The sequence below is a fragment of the Nylanderia fulva genome, unplaced genomic scaffold (genome assembly GCF_048542155.1).
Source record: "Nylanderia fulva isolate GAGA-0341 unplaced genomic scaffold, ASM4854215v1 Scaffold18, whole genome shotgun sequence".
NCBI classification, from domain to species: Eukaryota; Metazoa; Arthropoda; class Insecta; order Hymenoptera; family Formicidae; genus Nylanderia; species Nylanderia fulva.
The window spans coordinates 4,208,647-4,232,319 of NW_028190055.1; the positions used below are offsets into that span (position 1 = coordinate 4,208,647).

The window sequence follows — 23,673 nt, forward strand, 5'->3', positions numbered from 1 at the left end:
ATGCAAGAGGAAAAAAATATTAGTTGCCGTAACTAAATTTTAGGTATCTCTGAAATTTAATTATTTTAAATATTCTAACTAATGTTTTTAAGGTATAGTTTAACGGGAAATTTTCTGTTAAATTTTATAAGTTAAAAGTATTAATTACTACAACTAATATGTAACATTAAATTTTACATGTAATATAAACATGACATCTGAAATTTAGCAGTTAATATTTTTTTCTCTGTAATTACGAAATTATAATAGAAAAGCAACAGAATATAACAGAAAAATGGAGAAAAAGAACACACTACAGAGACTTATTAAAATTGTAAATATACAGGGTGGTTCAAAATTAATAGCAAACCTTTTAATGGCAGATTTCTGGGATTACTTGCAGATGATTTTTCTCTTCATCGAAAATGTCGAGAGGCCATCATTTTTTGCATGTTCTCAATTCTTTACTATATCATGCATGTATCTTCGTAATTAAGCCTTAAATTAAAATTCTATTAAAGTAAACTTTACATGAAATTAATCCAAGAATGTGATTTTGTTAATATTTTATTTCCACAAGGCTTAGTTTGCGAAAACCCCCTTATTTTCAATCGCTTATAACTCAAAAATGATTAATGTCTCGACATTTTCGTTGAGAAAAAATCGTCTCCGAATGATCCCAGGAATCTGCCATTAAAAGATTTACTATGAATTTTGGAACACCCTGTATTTCAAATGTTTTATACGGATTTTTCGGTTTCTATTCAAGGAGAATCATTACTTCTAAATTTAATACCATCGACCATTAGTTCGTTCCCGTCGTTACGTCACGTTCAAGGTGAAATGTGGAGAAAAATATGACAAGTATATTGGCACCACAATTAGCGTGCGAGCATCTAAACGGGATATTTCGGTGCGTCTTTCACGTACATATACGTATCGCGCATCAATGTCGTATGTAGTAATTCTCTATAAGCGGTATTCTCGGCGATTCACGTGCAAGGTGAGCCAAATATAGCTGTTGATTTGACGTTGAAGAATCCGACGATCGATTTGTCTGCAGGTCGATTGTAGTGGTTTATACCGGTTCAGACTTATTTCGCCCACAGGCTTACTTCTCTTCCTTTCTCTTTGCAATTCTCTTTCGAATGCAGATACGTCTGCATTGAAATGCGAGATAACCAACGCGAGACACAATTAACACGACACGAAAAAAAAAAAACAATTCGCTGATTCGATCGAAGAGTCAAGAATAGTGGAAGATAACTTTATATGCATCATCCTGTGAGAGATAGAAATTCTAAATACCAGCGTACAAGTTATTTATACAAGTCTTTGACGGACAGTCCAGTTTTGCGGGCTGATTTAATTCGATAAACACGAAAAGGTCAAACTATACATAAGAAAGTAGCGTATCCCAGCAATTTTTGGTAGTTGTGAGTCAACGCAAGGGAGAGACAACTTTATTATTATTTAAAACTCAATTTTTCTGAATACCCCCTTATATACCCTTTCTATTTCGATTCTACGAATTCTATATTCGTGTATTATTAACTTCTCGTTTTTATTACATTCAGACTCTTTCGTTAGATTGTACGCGACACGCATATTCACCTCACGAGGTTCTGCCCTCCTTATATACTTATACACAAGTCCGCATTGCAAAACCGCAAATGACACACAATCCCGACAGCCTTGAAACAGCCTTGCCCAAGGCTAATGCAACTGTTATAGTCACATTCGCGTTTCTACAGACTACCCATACCGGGTGTCGAGGGTGAGAGTGAGATGGGTGACGCGTTACACTTTATGGTTGTGTGATCTCTCGGCGTATAATACCGCGCGATTAATCAATTCTGCTTCAAGCAATGTGTAATATATTTATATATAACAATCGCGTATTCTAATTTTAAACGAGTTAAATCAATTAACGTTAATATATCAAAATGAAATAAGTGCACATTTTCTCTTGCAATTTACCCTGAAAATCATGGTAATCGTGGGACAATATGGTATCATAAGATTTTATCTATTACAATAAGATATCAAATATGTTCGATTAATTTTACTATGTATTAATATTTTTTATTGTGGTAAATATTATCAGAGAAACTCTTATATAAAATTCTAAGAAAATTCCCTCTGTGTGCTAAAAAGTTCCTCAAATGATGAATGAAAATAATTATTACTTTATTCTAAAAATACTTATAAATTTTAGTACATATATTTACATATGTAACAAAATGTGTAATCCTCATGTTTTTGATTTTATCTCTGTATCGGAATTTTTATATTAAAATTGCAAAAGTATGGGAATCGAATACAGACCTTCGAAGATCTATTTATATCCAAGAAAATAATTATACGGATGTTTAATTTTATAATCAAATTATATACCCCTTATTAAGTGAATTGATTCTGAGATATAATCATTCGAGGAGATCGATAATTTGCATCAATTTTAAATCGATTTTATCTAATTTTAAATCGACAGCGGTTCATAATTTTCGTGTTACATGGCGTGTTACAAACTATTATTCTGCAGTATTAATGACGATTTCACTCGGCCTTTAGAATATTGCACTATGTAGGTGTTCTTAATCGCACTATTAAATACCATCTATTAAGCGAAGAAAAAAATAGAAATAGTTAAATCCTATATAATTACCTAATCGATTTTTCAAATAGCTTTAAATACATACCAAGTTTAGAATTTTACATTGAATTTATAATCGTATGCAAAATGTGGATATTTGTCATTTTAGGCTAATAATAATCTATACATACATTTTCGACGAGAATTAATCTTTTGCTTTTTTTTTAATATTACTTCTTTTACGCTTCTTATTCTCGGTGAGATGTCAAAGCTCTCACAATGACACTAATAATAGCGAAATTAGAAATCAAATATGCATGCGCATATCTAACCGCAACAGTGTTATCGGTTTTGTCTCCTCATATCCGAAAGCACTAATTACGATACAAGCATTTGAACTCCAACACGCCATGCAACTTGTCGCATGTACGAATCTGATTGCGCAAAGGTCAAAGCGAAACGAGGTTCACAAGCGAGCTTAATAGAGCTTTACGGTTAACGTCTAATCGCAATCGTGGATGGGAGAGACAGACGAAACTTCCAAGTTTGTTACCTTGGAAAATTAACCCGCGGTCGCGTTTCTATAATCATGTGAAAACTTTCTTTGTAAAAGTATATATCGTATACATAATTCTCCTTCATAAATTTTAACTGCCATACTTTCGAGAGTATTTCTCATTTACGTTCAGCTACATATTTTTACGTATATGTATATTCTAAGTTGTTAATTTAAATTTCCAAAGAGAAACAATTGTTGCGCTGCAGTTCCGAGGCGATTAATAAGCGCGAGGAAAGAATTACTTTACAATTTAAAAGTCGTGTCTTACAAATTAAATTGTTTTAAGAAAAACGTGGTATATCTAATTGGAAGTAATAAAACATTTAACTTTACAAAATTTATTTAAAAGGAGTATTTAAAAAAGAGAATTATCGGATGATATAATTAAGAAAGTTCAATTTTCGTACATAGAGAGAATTTTCTCTTATAGAATTTACTTTGCATGAAAATCATGATAATCGTGGACAATATGGTATTAGAAGAATTTTATAAGAATTTCTCTGATTAATATTTAACATCACAATAAAAATAGTAATATTTACCACAATGAAATATAAAATATGTTCGATGAATTTTACTATGTATATATTAATATTTTTTATTGTGATAAATATTAATCAGAGAAATTCTTATAAAATTCTTCCAATACCATCTTGTCCATGATTACCATGATTTTCAGGGTAAATTTTAAGAGAGAATTCTCTCCGTGTAGAAAAAAATTCAATTACACAACAATGAATCTTTTAATGATAAAATCAGAGAAATTTGATTAATATACAAGTACGTGTTACTTTACGCACTATATTTTTCTACGTTAATCGTTTGAAAAACATTTTCAAACTAAATTCCATGTAGAAAAATATAAAAGTTACATTGCATAAATTAAGAGGAAACGTGCGGAGAAAAGGAAAATTGCATGTAAATATAAGAAGAGTTTCTAAAGAGCATTAGGGATTATAAAATTATCATATCTCCTTATTGGATAAAATTTTTAATGTAAGAGAGAAACGCGGAAAAAAGCACATAAGTATATCTCTAAACTTCTCTGTACAAATAGTTCGGAACTTTTGGCAAGCGATATTTTCTTAAAAATTCCACGGTATACGTGATGAACATTTTGGATCAGCTGGGAAGGATTTTCGCGTTACTATCATCGATCCTATATATGCACAGTACATATGTACAGACAGCATTTTCGTCTTTTTAGAGTCGAGTCGCACCATACCAAGCATCGACATCGGATTTGGAGCAGACGACTCGCTTAAATCGACAAAACTGCAGTGGCGATCTTTCATTCCTATATACAGGGTGTCCGGTAACTAACGGACCAACGATTACAAGTGGATTCTTTGGTCAATTTGGGAACGATTTTTCCTCAGCAAAAATGTCGAAAAAGGTCATCATTTTTTACAACTTTCCAATATTTGTCATTATGTATCTTTATAACTAAGCCTCAAATTAAAATTTTATTATAGTAAACTCTACCTGAAATTAACCGAAGAATGTAATTATGTTAGACTTATAACTCCAAAGCGTTTAGTTTTCAAAAAACCCATTTTTTTCAATCACTTATAACTCGAAAATTATTGACTTCTCAACATTTTTGCTAAGGAAAAATCGTCTCCAAATTGGCCAGAGAATCCGCCCTTAATCATTGGTCCGTTAGTTACCGGACACCCTGTATAGTATTTCTGATTTTGCTCCGTACGCGCTCCATTTTCTTTCCGATTCTTCTTGGACTTTCTCTTGACGGATAATAGATCTCGGCAAAACTTGTGTACCTTGTTTTATTCAAGAAAGTTATCCAAGATGACAACGAAAAATAGCCGATTATATTTCAGTCTTTATATCTTCATTTATCTGCAGCGCAATAATTTACCAGTTGCATAAAAAAGCTGCAAACTTGTATTATTCACGTATATAACTAATAATCGATTCAGTCATCAAGTTGATTTACATATAGTCTGTATTTTGAAAAAAAATCTACAACATCCCTGCCAATTATTTGATTAGATTCAGAGTTATGCAAGACAAAAAAATATCGACATAAAACTTGAAAAACTTGTTTCGTTGCGCAGCATTCGCAAAATCTTGCGCGCGTATACTATAACTGCACTGATGCGCATAAAAATCGCGTTTTTTAAAGAATATTTTAATTTTTTAAAAATGTGTACAACAAATCATGCGGAAACGCGCGTTAAAAAAAAAAGTCGTGTCGAACAATATCCGACTAATAGAAATCAGCGAACGTTTAATAGGGTGAGCGACCTGTTGACACCCGACATAATACCGGGTATATCGCGCCTTAGGTAGGATCAACGATCAAATTACGCGCCGGAGAGAGGCTGAATTAAATGCTCGACCTTCTCACAGATCGAATAATTCTACGACTCTGGCTCTGATTTGCCTCTGGTTTACGGCTCCGGTTAACTGATGCACGCAGAAATCCAATGTCACGTCGTAAAGTCGATAAGATAATTAAGCTGCCATATACATGGAAAAAACCTGCTAAAGATTCTCGTCCTGCAAATCATCCTTTTTTTCTCTCTCTCTCTCTCTCTCTCTGTCTCTGTCTCCTTTTTTCCCGGCAATTTGTAATTTAAAGCCAGCCACCAGGCCACTCTTTTAGCCTCGAGCGATCGTACGTCATGCGAGCTTCTTCTCACGAATATTCGTCGAAGATCTTAAATCACTCGACTCAACATCGGCTTATTATATGGAGATTAAACCAACTTTATGGAAAACATTTTTTATGATACACACAACGAGAAAGGTTTTATTAAAAAAAAATTTATAATTATTCATATATTACATATATGAAATCGTTGTGGTTTATTTTTCTCTTCGCAGATATGAGCACCAGAATAATAAAAAGATCAAAAAGAGAATGGAAATAATAATAAAATCTCCGTTTTCATCTGGTTTTACTTTATGCTGTTAGCATAATTACAGTATATCTTTTCGTTATATCCAAACGTATATATAAATGCACGTAGGTATTTTCCATATTTATGACAAATATGAAGAGATAGAAACGGAGCAGACGCGACGGACTCTCTGAATTATCCGTCCTAATTTACGCCACGCAGATTACGTATGCAGATTCTTGCTAAGTGTAACATGTAAAAGGTCTTGATTCTCGACCTTCGCGCGATAAACGGACACGCAATTGCTTTATTAACAAACTCTCTTCCTGGTGTCATAATCACTTGGACAAACAGGTGCCCGTATATCGAACGATCAATCGATTTTTTTTGCGCGAAAGAGAAAAAAGCGCGTGACAAACGACGTTTGTTTTGTTTTATGCTTGTTGCTACGAAGCAACAACTCGAATCTATAAAGACTTTTCGTATAAATATATATAAGCTTTCGTAATAAAACTACGACAAGGGTAATGAATTCGAGAAACTTGGTGAACACGTAGATTTCCGCAAGTAGATTAAGCGGATTAATCTTCGTATTTTCAAACGAGGGTTACAAAATGTATCGCAACACTAATTACGAAGTCTCTCGCGAATTCTTCGAATTCTGTGAAAGTCTTTAAAATGCGCGGATGTTAATGAGAGAAATTAATAAATGTTCTATGTGGAGGACGGACTATATATATATATATATATATATATATGTTAGAGGAATTATCCTGCGAGCTGAAATTCTCCGAGGATGTACTTTTGGTTTGGAACTTGGAGGGAACTGTTACATGTAACACGAGGAAATTAATTGATCCTTGGTTATACAGAATATTCGGAGAATTCTCTCGATCTTCTGAAAATCTACCCACGCTCCAATTATAATTGCACACAGAGAGAATTTTCTCTTAGAATTTATCCTGAAAATCATGCTAATCGTGGGACAATATTGGAAGAATTTTTATAAGAGTTTCTCTGATTAATATTTACCACAATAAAAAAAAGCATTAATATCTATTATATAATGAGATGTAAAATATGTTCTCGATTAATTTTACTGTGTACATATTAATATTTTTTATCGTGGTGAATATTAATCAGAGAAACTGCACTAAAATTTTTCCACAATTTTTTCAGGATATTTAAATTCCGAGAAAAAATTCCGCTGCAAAATTGATCTCGGAAATTACTTTAACGTACCCAGATAATTCACTATTATATTTCCGGAATTATTACAAACGAAAAATTGACGCGAGATGAGCATCCGTGAACATCCGTCGAAAGGGACATGTCCAAGTCATTAAAGTAAAAAAAAAAAAAAAAATAGTCGTAACTCATTCGAACGGAAATCCGACTGCTAAATTCCGCGTTATTCGACGTCGCGGAAATTTTGGGGGAAGGACAAATTTCGTCCCCCAAAAAAACCAATATTACGCGCTGCAGGAATACACACGCCGTCCCGATTCTCCGCTATGTAATTGGCTCGCGGCATTCGCCCGTGGCCAAAACTTTGACAGTCCCGGCGCGGCGTCGCGACGCCCACGTCGCCGCTCAAGTATTGACTCAAGTTTGGTGTCCGTCTCCCTACACGTTCCCATTTCGCGGGTCGTTTGTGATGGTAGCGTTTCTCCTGTGTTGCTACGTTCGACTAATGAAATTCTCTATCGAGATAATGGTCGGATAATGAGCGCGATCCCGTACGAAGGAAATATCCGCGGATATCGGTTCCGGGCGAACGTATATTATAATAATAATAATAATAATAATAGTAATAATAATAATAATAATAATAATAATAATAATAACGGATCGGAGAATAAATGAAAGAGAACGAGAGAATTCTTGATGAGAGGTTCAAGATTCTATTCATAAACTTTGATCGGGAACTCGACTTTGGTTCAACGTCGAGATTACACTTTCTGTGATTAATCTTTAAGTGTTATTCCAGAGTCTATCACTAGCCATCCGAATAGTTACTTAATTGAGTACATACCGAGCGAATCTGATAGATAATCGAATTGTTAACCGAGATATCGCGGTTAAAGGTACGTGTCGATCATAATTAATATCACCTCAATTATTACTCTCTATCATTAAATAAAGATATTTTTTTAAATTCTAAAAATGAATCGTGAAAATTGAGGAATATTCGAATATAATATTTTTTTTATGTTTTACTGCATTAAATAAAGATTCCATCTAGTTATCTTAAGATTTATTTCATTCAACTATTTTTAATTTTTTTATAAGACTAATTTTAATTCTTCGTCATATCAATATATCGCTTATCAAATTCTATATTTTATATGAAATTAAAAAACAGCATTGTTCGATATTCAATTTTCAGATCACCGTATTTCTTGCGAGAGCAAGACTGCTATAAATTCGCGCGTCGATATACACTTTCCTGAAATGCATCCACGAACAGGTGCAATTTCGCTAACGCTTTCTCGCGAGTATGCGAGCGATAAACTAAGAGGAAAGATGAATTTTTTACGTTTATATGCTCTCTCGTCCGGAACGGGATCCTTAAATCAATTTCACGGAGATCTCGCGGCAGCAGAGCGCACGATGCTGTTTTTTCTCTCGATTTTTTCGCGCGATTCGCAATCATCGGCGAAAAATTGTCGGACGTCATTCGGAATCGTTTTTATTAAAACGTATTCTTTTGACGCGTATTTCCATCCACGCGCGTACTATTTCTGTTGCATTCCGCTCGTGTATATGTATATACATATGTATACCGGAATTCAACGGGGAAGTTGCTGGAATCTCCCGATTCGGTATAACTTTACTTTCGCTCGCGGTGTCTGGCATGTTCGCATTTACGTCATGTTTTGTTCGTCGAGATAAAAGCGCCCGGTAATTCATTATTACGATATTTTTTCTGAACGTATTTCTTAGACGATCGATAGGCAACGGAGTCTCAATTATTATCTCCGCATATACGTTTCCGTCTACACATTGCATATCACGTTTTCAATCTAATGTTATTTTACATTAGATGTAAAGTTTACGTCATTTTTTTATCCGCGGATATAATAAAGAATGATTGAACATTCTCGACTTTATCGCGTGACGTATGTAATTGTGCATGTGCAAAGTGCATTTCATTTTTTTTATTAATTACACATTTTTTGCACATCTTTTTTTTTTATTAATAATGACTGACCTAACGCGTTAACGATGAGTCGACAAGAAATTGTGATGACGGATAGAAGTTTAAATTTTCTCTTGCTATGTATATTAGCAGGAGAATATTTTTATACACATCTCTAACTGGATATCGCAAACTCTTATCACTTTCACATTTTTGTATCACTTAGGAGAGTGTATGTGAAGTTAGCCCCATTTTCTAAATTTTGAAAAAATGATCAGAGTTCTGGTTGAACCTTTAAGAGAAATAGTTCCGTCGTTTAAACAATTGAAAATAGCATTTGAAGTTATGGGGAACTAACTTCACATTTTTTGCAACTTTGAGGCCGTATAACTTTTTTCTTATTAATTTTAGCACATTAATTGATAAGGATAATTGACAGAACTCTTCGCTATCAGAACTCTCAACAAAATTGCAAAGGAGAGATTTGATCTCAAATATTTCATTCGCGTTTGACGTTCGGAGCCGGCTGTCGGAAGTGGAATCGGTAAATCCGCGAAACGTCAAACGTTGTCACGTGGTCGACGAGCGACACCGTTAAGCCTCTGGAAATGGAAAACCGTACGGAATTATGGGGAGATGGGGAGTCGGTCTGTTTATAGCCGCGCGTTAAATGCCACGTTCGACAAGTGTGATCCTCTTTTCTATTCGCTAGGGGACAATGCACCTCGGAACGCTGAATGGAGAAGGAAGTGTGAAAACTCGCGTTCGTTGTGCATCGCCGATACCTCGTCGCAGGCTGTGAATATTTTCTTATTTCGTAATCCGGCGACTCGCTATCTCGTCACGTTCTTGCCTCGTGGCGAACGCCTTGACGAGGATTACGACGGCTACCTCGGGATCTCCTTCTCCACCTCCTGTCTTCGGTACGATCCGGTATTGCGAGAGATTCGGTGTTGCACAAGAATGCGACATTTTTGTTCGAATGCGAATTACGATTCGGGCACTTTAAGCAAGCGCAAGTGTCGCAATAATATCGAATGAATGACTGCCGGTTTGTTTTATATACCTTTCTCGACAGAGATAATAAAATAATAAAATAAAAACGGGATAATGAAATAATGAAATAAAAAAGGGACGGTAAAATAATAAAATATAAAAAATGATAAAAGATGATGGAAAAATAATAGAATGAAAAATAAGAAAAATATTGAAAAAAAAATAGTTTTATCACTCCATTTCGCTACTCCACAAATGAAAGTAACTCATTATAATAGTTTCGAGACACGCCACGTCTACTTATCGAACGCGGAAGCTCTGAATTTACGATGATTCTCGAATGCGAGCTGATATAAATCAGTGTTTTTTTTTTTTTTTTAAACATCCTGTAGAATGCCACGTGCTGTTACCACGAGATAAAAATCAACGCGGCCGAAACCGGATTACATGCGGAGCGTATATTGATAAGTCGACTTGCCAGCGAAATAAATTCGATCGGATTTTCTACGTGAACGATGGCTATTGCGAGGAATGAATTTTCCTCGAATCTGCGGATTTTCGAAAGGGATCGTAAAACTGATTTCCGTTTTCTTCGAGTTCTTCCTCTCGCATGGGCGATCTTACGTCGCGTCGAAAATGAATTTCAGCCACATTTGATCTATAACAAGCTCTCTTATACGTTTCTTCTCTCAATCAAGCGACGCATTCTGGACAGGATTTAATAGCGTATCGCTATTATACCATAATGACGTTTGATATCGCGCAACCGGTTCTCTTAACCTACTGTCCTAATTCAGCCTTGGCTATCTCGTCGTTTTCCTGTGCGACGACATCATTTATTTTTCAGGATCATTATAACTTTCTACGATGCATCGGACATTGTTCTCCGCTTTCCTTTTAATGGAAAATGCTTAAACAGAAAAGAATAATAATTGTTTCGATCAATCATTTAAGCAATGTCGAGGAATTGTTGCTTTATGATTTGAGAAATAGAAAAGTAGGTAAAATAGGTTGAAAATATTCCATATTGTTTCTTAGTTTTGATTCAAGATTTTCAAATTTTTGATATATTAGTGTCAAATTATTTCAGCGGAAAAATTAAAAAGTAAACAAAATAACAAAAAGTTAACGCCGGATTTGTGTTTTCAAACAATTTGTTTCGTAGTATATCTTTGTGATCAGGCTTTAATTAAGATTCCTCTATTAAATTTCATCTGAAATGAATTGGAGAATATAATTTTGTAATATTAATCTTTTAATCTTGTAATCTTTTAATTTCACAAAGTTTAATTTGCGAATAGCGCTTCTGTTTAATCACTTATAATTCAGAAATTATTAATGTCATGAACATTTTCGCGAAAAAGAATTGTTTTCAAATGAGCCAGACAATCTTCTAAAGGAACATTTAATATTTAATAATTTTGGGACAGCTTGTATATATTTAAGAATATTACAGTTTAAAAATCTTTCTCTTAAAAATACAATTATAATTTTAAGAAAAAATTTTTTTTTTTTCATTTTTAATATATATTTTTAATTAATCAAATAAATTTATTGATACGTGTATTTTATACTATATATTACATATATAATTTTATATTATATAACATTTGTCGCAAAGTCGAGACCAAGCATTGTCACGTGCAAACAATATGCTTCTACATGTCTATATATATTTTTATCAGCTGTTATCAAGATATGTCATTGCAGTATGTCACTCTTATTATCCTTCTTCATACTAATATTTCAAGTTGAGTTGCTCTACTAACATTGTAGAAAATGAAGGTTGCTCTTCTCTGTTACCTTGTGTTATTATGCTTCAAGTTATACAATGTTTATCGGCATGCAAGCAATTACTATATATATAACACATATACATATATGTACACATACTTGTAATATTCGTCTAACTTTAATAAACAGAGATCGCATTTAATCGATTTTTCATTCCAATAAAAATTATGGAACAACATTTAATATTGATTGACACACTCAGATAATATTACTATACTACCACAAATTTGCTAAACCGCGTAATATCATTTGTGGATCGCGTAAGTACTCTATGACAATTATTGTTTGTCATGTGAAGCGTTATTAATTATTCAATATATTTTATTTTTTTCATTTTTTTGTTTATAAAATACATTTTCTTAAATATATATTTTTACTTTTTATTATACCCAGGATATATATGTACACTTTTTTTTATTCCGAAAAAAGAGAATGACATGCCGTTTATTTCTGTTTTTGTTTAAATCGTTTGCAATGTAAAACCATGATATTATAAACTAAATCGTTTACTGCTACGCGCATGTATAAAACGTTTAATTGACGTCACACTTGCGAAGATATTTTTAGCTTCTTGTCACAGCGACTGTTTAGAAAAAAGAGAAACAATTTTTTTTTCAAATTATCATCGCGATCAAAGTATATTTCTTCGAGATTATTTGCATTTTTTCCATTGTGGCCTGATATACATACATATAATATACCTTCGTATACATTCGTTTTCTTTCTTTCTTTCCTTTTTACTGATTACCATCTGCTGACATTAGCTATCGACATTCCGACCCTCTTGTAACTAAGGGGTTGCGATGATATTTACGATAAGGCGGCTCTTCAGGGCTACGTGGGCGCCATAGACTTTGTGGGCGTTGGGCAAGTTGGTTTATTTTAAACCCATGTCATCACGCATTATTCGGTACGCCATGAGTCAATATCGACCTCCGCCTCGGATCGCTCTCTTTATACTCGCTCATTTAGATACTATACCCGTAAGATGAATGTGGAAGGGGAAGCAAGGACGATTTATTCGAATATATTATCATAAATTTCACGGTCGCGAATTTTGCAAAATTTTCCAACAGTTTTCCCCACCTATACTGGTTATAATTGTGTAAGAATGTTTACTGTTTGGTGATTAATTGTTACATAATGTGCCATTTATCGTCGAATTATTTTATCATTTTTTATTCACGATGCACTTTCAATTATTCGCGCATATATATATATATGCAGATATGACATTATCTATCCATCGATCAATTTATCATGTACAGTCGGGGATAGGAGGATAACTCTGTGCCGCTCCTAGTTTAAATCAAATTGGTGATATTTTAAAGCACATGTCGCGATACCTAGAAATTATTGATACGTGTGTACGTTTGTACGCAATTCAAGTTTCTATATATATGTCGTCGAACGAATCAACTGCGTATGTTACGGATATGTCAACGACAAAATGTCAACTGGGCACGATTTCATTCGTAAACCGTGTACAATCAATAGTAATAACGTTACTATCGTCTGATGCGTGTTGCGAAGTTCGAATTATAGCCGCGGCTATATACAATTAGTAGTCGACGAAATTCGAACTCATCCCGCAACAATTCCACCTGCGGAAATTGTTATCGATCCTGCATGTGTCGTCCATGTTCACCCTTTGCTGGATTCCGATATGTACACGAAGGGAATTTTCTCTTAGAATTTATTCCTGAAAATTACACGGGAATCGTGAGCTAATATAATCGTATGGGTTTCTCTAATTAATATTTACACAGTAAACAATATTAATAATATACATATGTACGTAGTAAAATTAATCGAATATATCTTATATCTTATTGTGGTAAATATTAATATTTTTATTGTGATAAATATTTAGTCAAAAAAACTCTTAAATAAATTTCTTCCAGTAACATTTACCATGATTTTCGAACATATTTTATATTTTATTGTGATAGATATTAAATATTTTTATTGTGGTAAATATTTCATCAGAGAAACTCTTAAATAAATTTCTTCCAATAACATTTTGTCCCACGATTACCATGATTTTCAGGATAAATTCTAAGAGAAAATTCTCTCTGTGTAGGGAAACGCGTCCCTTAAGCACTCTTACCGGAAGTAAGAAACGTCGAATATTAATATTTACGTTTCATTAATAAGCTATGTCGGTCAAGGGCCCCGGCGGTGTCATTTTGGGTCATGATTCATAAACGTTCTCCTGTTCCCAACGCCAACTGAAAATGCTGATCGTGCGACATTATGCATATGCGCCAATTTGCCTTAATTTGCATTAGACGGTGTGTTCTTTTTTTCTCTTCTTGTTTGTACCGCGCACACATACTTTTCGCGAGTTGAAATGAGTCGCCACATACAGATCATCCGCACCCTCGAGAAATGCAGAGCGTTATTAAAAATGATGGAGAGTCGTCGGAGATGCTTTGCATGCTTCTTATTTCGACGATAAAAATTTTCGGAACGTTCATTTTTCTATCCTAGTCACTGGCGAAGAGACAAACTCCTCGGTCTTTTTACGCTTTCGAATAACGTTACTTTGCACATTTCCCTCAAGTATATGGGTTACCCTAAAACACATTTCCCCTCAAGTGTACGAGCTGTTCCATATAGAACGTTTCCTTTTAGCTATAGATCCTTTCATTCGAATACGTAATTTATTTTCTCTGAGTGACGACGATTTTCTGGCAAAAAGAATCGAAAAAAGTGAAGAATTTTTAATCCTAATTTTAAAAATCGAGGAAAAGACAGAGTAAGACTTTAGATAAACAAATTATTTATGATAATTTATATTGAAACTTGAAGAAGCTGTTGTAGCTAACGATATAATAGCGTTAAAATAATGAATATTATAAAAGAAGGAACAAAAGAAAGAGTATCTTTCAGCAATTAGTTAGACTAGGTTCTTTAAGCACTAAGTACTTCAGGTGAAAGTATATTATTGTCTGATGCAATATGCTAAATAGCGCTCGCAGATATCAATCTCAAGTTTTACCCGTAACGTTTTCTATCTTCCGCAGAGAGGAAGTGCAGGAGCATACAGTGAGATGGAACGCGAAGTTCGACTTTCTATGCAAGATGAGCGCCAATGCATCCACGGGCGTGCTCGATCCATGCATTTTAAGGATATCCGTGAGAAAGGTGAGAGCAAACTTACTTTCTGTTTGAGCTGAATAGATGAGCAACTCTGGGCAACTCTCGAGGAGTACCGAGCCTGAAGAAAGAGATAGATATGGTTCTCACTTTTTATTTCATCGCCAACATTTTACTCTTCATCTGCTCTCTCTTTCTCGTGCGCAGAAGATAAGAACTCGTGACGAAAGAACGCTGCGAAATAATATCACGATCTCCTTCGATCTTGTGTCTGTTACTTCGTTTTATATGTGTACCAAAAGAATTATATTAAAACGAATCGTGAATTTTATCCAGAGATACTGAGACTTTGATACTTGAGTATTGAACGATTCCTTATTTCATCAATTCGAACGAATACGAATATGAAATTCCTTCTTTGAAACTTTAAGCTTTGAAGAGAATATTTGAATTTATCGGAGATTGTATTTTTGCGAAACTTGGATTGTGCTCTCATATATTCAGGAGCACCGTGTTTCATTATAAAAATAATTTTCAGAAGACTAATTAAACGTCACTCTTTTTTTTCAATCTTTTTAATCTTTTTCGTACTGCAGGAATTGAAAGGGGGCAGATCCTTCCAGAAACTGGGTTTTACCGATCTGAACCTGGCCGAATTCGCAGGAGCTGGTCTCTGCCGAAGAAGATGCCTTCTGGAAGGCTACGATGCGCGACATCGTCAGGATAATTCCATGCTACGCGTAGCCATCAAGATGAATATGCTCTCCGGAGATATTCTGTTCAAAGTGTAAGAGGCAATTTGTCTATCCGAGGAAGCGGTTTGCCTAAAATTTTCGGAGGCTTACGCGAAGATTAATGTTTCAAAGAGATTCTTGAGGATCTATGTTATAACATATGTGTCGTACCTTCAATCTGTTACATCCTTTTATAAATATTAACTTTTTTTATAAATATTAAATTATCGAAAGTTCTTTAAATTAAATATATTTTTTGAATTAATCTAACACAGTTTTTTTTTATACTAAACGAAATTATTTCTAATCTACAAATAAAAAAGGCAATAAGAGCTACATGAGTTCTATACTAGAAATATATTTGTGAAACGACGAATTGAACTTACTTCTGTATAATTTTTAATAATTTATGTTATAAATCGTTTCACAAATATATTTCTAGTATAGAACTCATGTAGCTCTTATTGCCTTTTTTATTTGTAGATTAAAATTTTCTAAAGAGCTTTTATAAATTATATGAAATTATTTCTGATTTGAAAATTTCTCTTGTCTCATCTGTAGTGCAGAATCCTTTTGGTTAACCGATCGATTATTATATCCCCCAGCCCTTCCCCGTCGTTAAAGCAGACGCAGCTGGCGGTACCCGGAGTGCAAGGTGTACCTGGCGTTACCGGTGACGAGGTGACAGCATCCGAGAGATGCACTAATCGGGAGGATTACGTGTCTACCGGCTCGCTGGCAGGAAGTATAGCTAGCGCCAGTAGCGGTTTCGGTAGTCTTCCCAAAAAGAGGCCCGCACTCTTCTCCTCCGGTATTTTGCCCTTTTTTTCTTTACATTATCTATAAATTATCTGCAAATTATTTTAAAAACTTTTTAATATTACACACACATGCGTGATACATTCATATATGTATATAATTTTGTATAAAGCTTTAAAGAAATTAGATATCTGAAATGAGAGGAGTGAATTTTCGAAGAGAGGAAGAGCAAAAGGGCAAATCTTTTGAATAATTCGTATGTGATCTAGAACTTCTTAGCGGAACGGAGACGTACGACCCGATGACTCTCAGCGAAATCGTACCCTCAGCGATTCCAGTGGAAGCTCTCGTGGAAGCGCACACGGAATCGGGTCACTCGCGCAACAGCAGCAACACCAGTCAACTTAGCAAAGGGTCTGGCTACGGTTCTTTGAACTCGCATAGTCAACACAGCAGACAAAGCAGCAGCGGTGACAGCGGTCACATTAGGTAAGTCTTATCGCGCGTCTCAATGACATTACGCGCTCTCTTACTTCATAGTTTTGATATCTCTTCGCGTTTTATCTGGCATACATTGAATAGACCGATTTATTATAGGAAGGTTTATATATCTCGAGAGAAGAATTTCTATCGAAAAAAAATGTTGAGTGTGATCAAAAAACGTCCAGAGTCCTTCTAGCTTTTTTCATTAACAAAAAAAACTTTATTTCTTCATTTTTAATGTCTAATTATGTTTAATTAAGACACGACGCTGTGTAGAAATTTAGTTAGCTATCGAAATATCTTTGAAAATATATCGATTCAGTACGCCACATTTTTTTCTTTCTAATCTACTTATAAATTGTTTGATTTTACTGTTTCTGTGTAACAACAGCAATGTAAGCATGAATTTAAAAACAAAAAGGTTTAAAATACTGCACGAAAGAACATGACTGTTTTTTTTTTGCAAATGATTGAACAAATGATAGATATATTTTATTCATCATTTTATTACAACAAACTAATTTCTTTTTTAAATATGTAACGCGAGACATTTGGCTTTATTAACAAAACATTTGAGCTATAGCCACCATACTATATCTTGCTTTGAATATTACAATATATTTTGATTTGAACAAAATATCTTGTGTTTGAGTCTTTAACATCAATTTTTTATATGCAATCTAATCAACAAAACTTGCTCATTGATGCATTTTTGAATTATTTTATGCTTTTAAATTAATAATAACACGTTGAGAATTGTATCTAACAATATGAACAGTCTGACTAAATCACTAACCAAGAGAGCGGATCAATGATGCGAGAAAATCTTCTGTTTTTGCTTCAGCCTCAGGCGACTTCCTCATTCTCAATCTCTCGACTCTAACTACGAAACTCTGGACTTTCTGTCTTTTTTTTACTTTACGTATGTCTTTTCTTTTTTTTCTTTACTTATCTATCTTATCTGATGAGTTTATGATTTTTGCATGCTTGTACATTTGTTTGTGATCTTTATAGGTCACCCTCCTGGCCGGTATGGGCACCACGAATTCCCAACTCCTTCCAGAACACGTCCGCACAACCGATCGAGCGTCGACCCGATCCCTGTATCGAATCCTCGTCGTCGCCGAACCCGTCCTCCTTGTCGCACGCGGTCTCCAGAACTCGATTCTGGTCAGACTCGAGTCCGCTCACCTCGCGTAGCGGCCTGACAGATATGGAAAACGTGTCGTTGACCGCCGGGATTATCGCGAACCACGTTTATTCAGTCGGAAAGCAGCAGCCGCTTTACGCGATCGGGAACGGTTTCTTGAACAACATGAGCAATTCGCGAGCGAACAACGATCGCGAGAACGATGCGGACGTCCTAGTGGCGTCCGGTGTCTTCAGGATGCCCGACGTGCCGCGACACTCGCGCAAGAATTACGAGAGGGCCGGCTTCGAGTTGCGGAACGAGCGTAACGCGATGATGAGCTCGATCGCGAAGGAGAACGACCGGCAGCAGAATAACGTCTTCCCGATCGCGAAGCCGAGAATCAGCGCCACGGGCTGGCGCGGTATGTCCAAGACCTGCGACTGCATCGAGAAGGGCAAAACGAGCCCGGTCTTGCGACTGGTCGATCAGGCCAGAGCCGTGTCCTCTCCCGATCCTCTCCATAGGCCCGACAATCAAAGAGCCTTGCTACGTCCCGCGATGACAGCTCAGACCCTCAGGTAGGTTTCATTTTTTCAAGTCTCGAGTTTTCACTCGGAATTTTTGCGAGACGACCTCTTCGCAGCGTCTTCATCTCTCTCTCTCTCTCTCTTTCTTTTTCTTTCTTCCGGTTTCCCTCGGCAATTCTTTGTCTGTCCCCAGTTCCAAGAACCTCGATTCCACATGTCGAATTGTTGATGTCTTCTCTGGTTGAGAGAGACCGCGGAGGAGATATATATTTCCGCGTACGTTTGTGAGCAGTGCTTGAAGTTGCGTTGCATTTTAAATGCCTTGCGTTAAATCGCCTCTATTCGAAGGTGAGGTCATCTCACTTACAAATCGTTAACGACGATTGTATGTCCGGCATGCCAGAGTAATTGGTGATTCCGACTCCTGACGAGCAAGCTGGTGCTCGAAGCAACCAATTCCTTCGGCGTTTCTCTTCCCTGCGCAACACATTTTCTCGAGAAAGTTACAAGTATATTCAAGTTACATTTGCAAATCCCGCTTTATCAGCCACCTGATTTGTCTTTTTATTGTCTTGGTCTTTCTTTTTTTATTTCCATTTGATTTCGTTTAATTTTGTTCAGAGAGTAGAATACAAATGTGTGTGTGTGTTTGAAATAAATTAAATAATAATAATTCGATAGCAAGTAGTTGAATGACGGGGTTCATTAAATACTCGTAATTATTTTTGTTTAAATCTCTCGCAAGGAATTAACGTCATTATATATGACCGATTTGATTTAATTTTATTGGAAATTGTAATATTCATCAAAAATAACATGGCTCAACATGTAATAAAAGAATATAAAGTATATATATCAAATTTTAGGCGTACGCAGTATAATAAAAATTGATAACTTGCCAGATAGATTTTGATGTCGCTTCATTATTGTCTAGTTTTTATATTATACGAATTAAAATTACTCATATTTCATTAATCATGAAAATAATGCTCAAGCATCTATCATTCTTGTGCCTTTGGTGTAAGCTAAATTATATATGCCGCTTATTACATAGCGGTTTTCTAGATAGGAGAAATTATTTAGTGTTGCAGTAAGACGAAACGTGTAGCGCATAGACAAAAAAATTGTAAGATCAAAGGATGAGTGTCATTGAAAAAGTTGATTATCATTCTTATTAATATGTAATATAAATATATTTTGTCTATATATTTTCTAAAAATTTGCCATAACAATCTTTAATATTATTGTCTCATTTATCACGTTGTCGAAATTCTGAGACTCATCCAAGCAAATCCTTAACTATTATATGCGATGAAATCAAATCTAAGTATAGATATGTTCTAAAAATGAAAAAAATTTCCGAAATTAATTGAAGAAATAATTAATTCTCAATTTTTCCTGAATCTTTATTTCGGATAATTTTTTTTCAAATTATTATAAAAAGAAATAATTCAAACATAGAATTGAGAATGCATTTCATCAAGTGTTAACACAACTTACAATTTGAATAATGTAAAATAATTAGAATCATATGTTATCGAAATTCTGCCGTTCTAGTTAAGGAACGATTGTCTATGCGCGTGCAAAAAAAAATAAAGAAGTGCTAAAAAAAGAGCGCGTACGCGGCGGCTATGCTTCCAGTTTGGATGGCTTTGTGAATCCTTGCAGGGGTATTGGCGGAGGTCACCGGAAGTTGCTGGACGGGGCGGGGGGCAAGCTGGCTACGGTCGCCACCAGTCCAGCGGACTCCGAAGAGTCCTCATTAGGGGTACCGGAAGTCGCTCCACCGACCTCGCAGCATCGAAACAGCATTACCCCACCGTCAGTCCATGCTTTCGTCTTACGTATATCCCCCTTTTCCCCTCTTGCACATATGTACAGCTCGCTTTTTATCACCGCAGAAATGTAAAAGCTCTCATTATCATCGCATCGTGCTTAGCATTTGTCCCAACGCTTGTAAAAACCGTTTAATCTTAACGATTGGTGCATGTAAAGATATTTTGTATTACACGTGCAGGCAAAGTGGCACTTTGTGTACGTGTTTTCTGTGCGGAAAGCGGCCGATTTCCCACGCCGCCATCTAGCGGCGACGCGGTGAGTGAGCCGCATTCAAAGCCATTGCCCACGGTGTGCGATCGGCCACCTCGCGCACAGAAAACGCGCACAAAGCCACTTTGCCTGCACTTGTAATACAAAATAGTATGTGTATCACGTGCGGATTGACAATTGTTCACGAGTGTGTGAGGTGGTCGCACTCGTGACCAATTGTTAACTTTCCGCACTTGATACACAACATACTATTTACTGCTCCTTCCTCTTCTTTTCAAGATTGCAAAATTAGCTTCAAACTGTAGCTTACATGGTTAAATTACATGTCATTAAGTTTAGGCCAACTTATCAAATTAACATATACATACATATATGTCTTTATTTTAATAAGAAATTGAGGGTGCAGATCAAATATGATCAGATCAGCGCGGAAAAAATATTAGATCTCATGGATAACTTCTAGAATTTAATTTCGCGTACATGTAACTTTACAACATCCGTATTATAGACATGCAATGAAGGAATTTTGCCTCTTCTGGGTCACCGCGTGAAACATTTCACGGGAAAGAGACCGTGGCCGCGAATTGTTTGTTTTAATCGCATGTTCGGGATGAAAGTGTGATGAAGTGAGCCTTGAACTGACCAGTCAGAATTTCCGAGAACGGACGGATCTTAATGAGGCTTAAGTGCTCTCCACGTTCGCTGCGGGCGAGCTTTAACGAACGAAATCTAATTTCACCGCGCTTAAAACGAGATGATTTACATTTTGCGGAAGAGGAAGGGGTTTTGCGCGCACATCAATGGGACCCGTTGTTGAAAATTTGCCTTTCCTCGAAAAGAAGTCGGTCCCACAGGGACGACTCGCTTTGATGTTTCAGCGGGTCCATGAACTTCTTGTTCATTATTCGTATAATCAATTTGAAAAAACTCCTGGCTACATGACTTATCGTATGCTAGAAACGCATGCAAGAGACGCATGCTTATGTGAAACTCATAGAAACTCGATTCATGCATCACACACGCACTCTTTCAACTTTGTATTTTATAGAAATAGTATTTATCGTGAATTTATCTTGTTTATATAGATTTTTCTGTTATTTTTATTTACCGTGCTAAAATAATCTCGACGGTACAGCTTTTGGAATCAGTCTGGAAATTAATTTTCTTTAGTAAAATTTTAGTAAAATAATTTTTGACATGTGTATATAAGCACAAAATAGCAAAATTATAAATCATATAAATTTCAGGCATATTTGATTTTTATTTTCAGAAATGTATAATAAATAGATATCAAAATTATTTCTCAATAAAATTTAAGTAGAGAGTTTTTGTTTTTATTTTATTTTTTTATATCCAATTATAGATATTTAATATTACAAATTAAGAAATTCAGCAAGTAATTATTTCATGCAAAATAGTCCTTGTAATATTTATTCTCAATATACATAATTTATTTATAAATTATTTAAAAAAATGATATATCACAATTTAAATTGATTTAAACAAATCTGAAATTAATCTGACAATTCTTATATGCTTTTGCTTTTATCCCCAGAGAGCTTTTTCTACGGCAGATCGATAATATCTTCTTCTCCTCTTCTTCGCTAAGAAAATAATTCTATTAGTTTTATCTCTCTCACTCTAATTATATCGAGTTAGCACTTGATGCATTTATGATAATCATCTCTTTTTCTCTCTCTTTCTTTATTTGTTTCTGCAATCTCTTTCTCTCGCTTAATTAATGTTCTTTCTTCCGACTTTTGCGCGGATATTTAATCGTCACACACGGGCGAGAATCGTCTCCCTTATAGATAAATTGACTTTGATTATCCCCTCACTCAACGAAAACGCATTTATCTTTTTGTATAAGTTTATCGAACACTCATGTTGCACCGTGACGTTTCTCATTCGAACTTATCGAATTAATGTATACTCTCGCTGAACATTCACCTCTTTAATCAGACAGATCCGAGCACATTGGCATGGAATCTATCGTTTCGCGTATCTCTTTAAAATTCTGAAAATATGTTTCAACTACGCAATTATTTGCTAATCACTTCTCTGACATTTTATAATTTATATCGTTGTAAATGTTAAACTGTATATAATATTACTTTACGACGAAGTTGAAGAAACGCGTTGAAGATGTTCTAAACAAATTTATTCGTTATATTAAAATTAGGAACTCGACGAGGAGAAGAACAATCGCTGAAATCTTGTCTTCGCGCAAGATTTGATGGATCATTTCATTAAACGTGCAACGCGCAAGTAACGTAATTACAGTTTATTTCTACCGCAAGGAAACGAAAGATTAATTTCGCTGTAGCGGAAGATTCAAGCTTCTTCCTGAATATGCGCGTCAATTTTTTATAATCTCTATAATGAGCAATAAGAGGGAAGTAAAATTAAGTGTTGTAAACCCCTCTCGGATTCAGTACACATTTATCTCCTGATATTATTGGTATTATTTTATTTCTACCATCTATGCCAAAGTGTTCGCGATTCGATATGAGAGATGTGTCGCATAATAAGCAAATATGAAGATAATTGCTTGGGATAATCATGATCTAATTAATTCGCAGAAATCCCTCCGGCGGTTCGGGTCTCAGCGAAACTGGATCCCTGGATCGTGCTAAGGCAGCGCTGGAACGTAGGAAAAAGGCGGAGGACGGTACTGGTAATCCTATCCTCTGTAGAGTTGAAGTCACCAGGCCGAATCCTGACTCTCTCATCGACGAGCTGCTTAAAGCGACGAATCTGGAGCAGACGGATCTCGAAAGTTCCGAGAGTACGCATTTCCACATTTTTATAACACTTATATACACTGTAAAAAAATAGGTAAAATTACAATTATTATTTATGTATATTACATATTTTTTTAGGATTAGGATTTAGTAGGATAGAACAAAAATTTCTTGTTTTTTTCTTCTATCTATATTATATATGTATTGTAT

The 23,673-nt window shown here is 35.2% G+C and overlaps 1 protein-coding gene across 3 annotated transcripts in view; it reads left to right on the forward strand.

Annotated features, from left to right (window-relative positions):
• The window catches only part of LOC114935608 (uncharacterized), a 72,919-nt gene that overhangs the window by 44,704 nt on the left and 4,542 nt on the right, over nt 1-23,673 (forward strand). Inside the window, exons 3-10 of one of the 3 annotated variants that reach the window (XM_085481530.1) lie at nt 14,963-15,083; nt 15,632-15,822; nt 16,375-16,580; nt 16,798-17,017; nt 17,856-17,933; nt 18,026-18,721; nt 20,339-20,491; nt 23,302-23,507. In XM_085481530.1, coding sequence (XP_085337656.1) covers nt 14,963-15,083; nt 15,632-15,822; nt 16,375-16,580; nt 16,798-17,017; nt 17,856-17,933; nt 18,026-18,721; nt 20,339-20,491; nt 23,302-23,507 — 1,871 coding nt within the window. The remainder of the gene's footprint in view (nt 1-14,962; nt 15,084-15,631; nt 15,823-16,374; nt 16,581-16,797; nt 17,018-17,855; nt 17,934-18,025; nt 18,722-20,338; nt 20,492-23,301; nt 23,508-23,673) is intronic. The other 2 variants (XM_029308482.2, XM_029308483.2) reach the window with 2 other exon arrangements.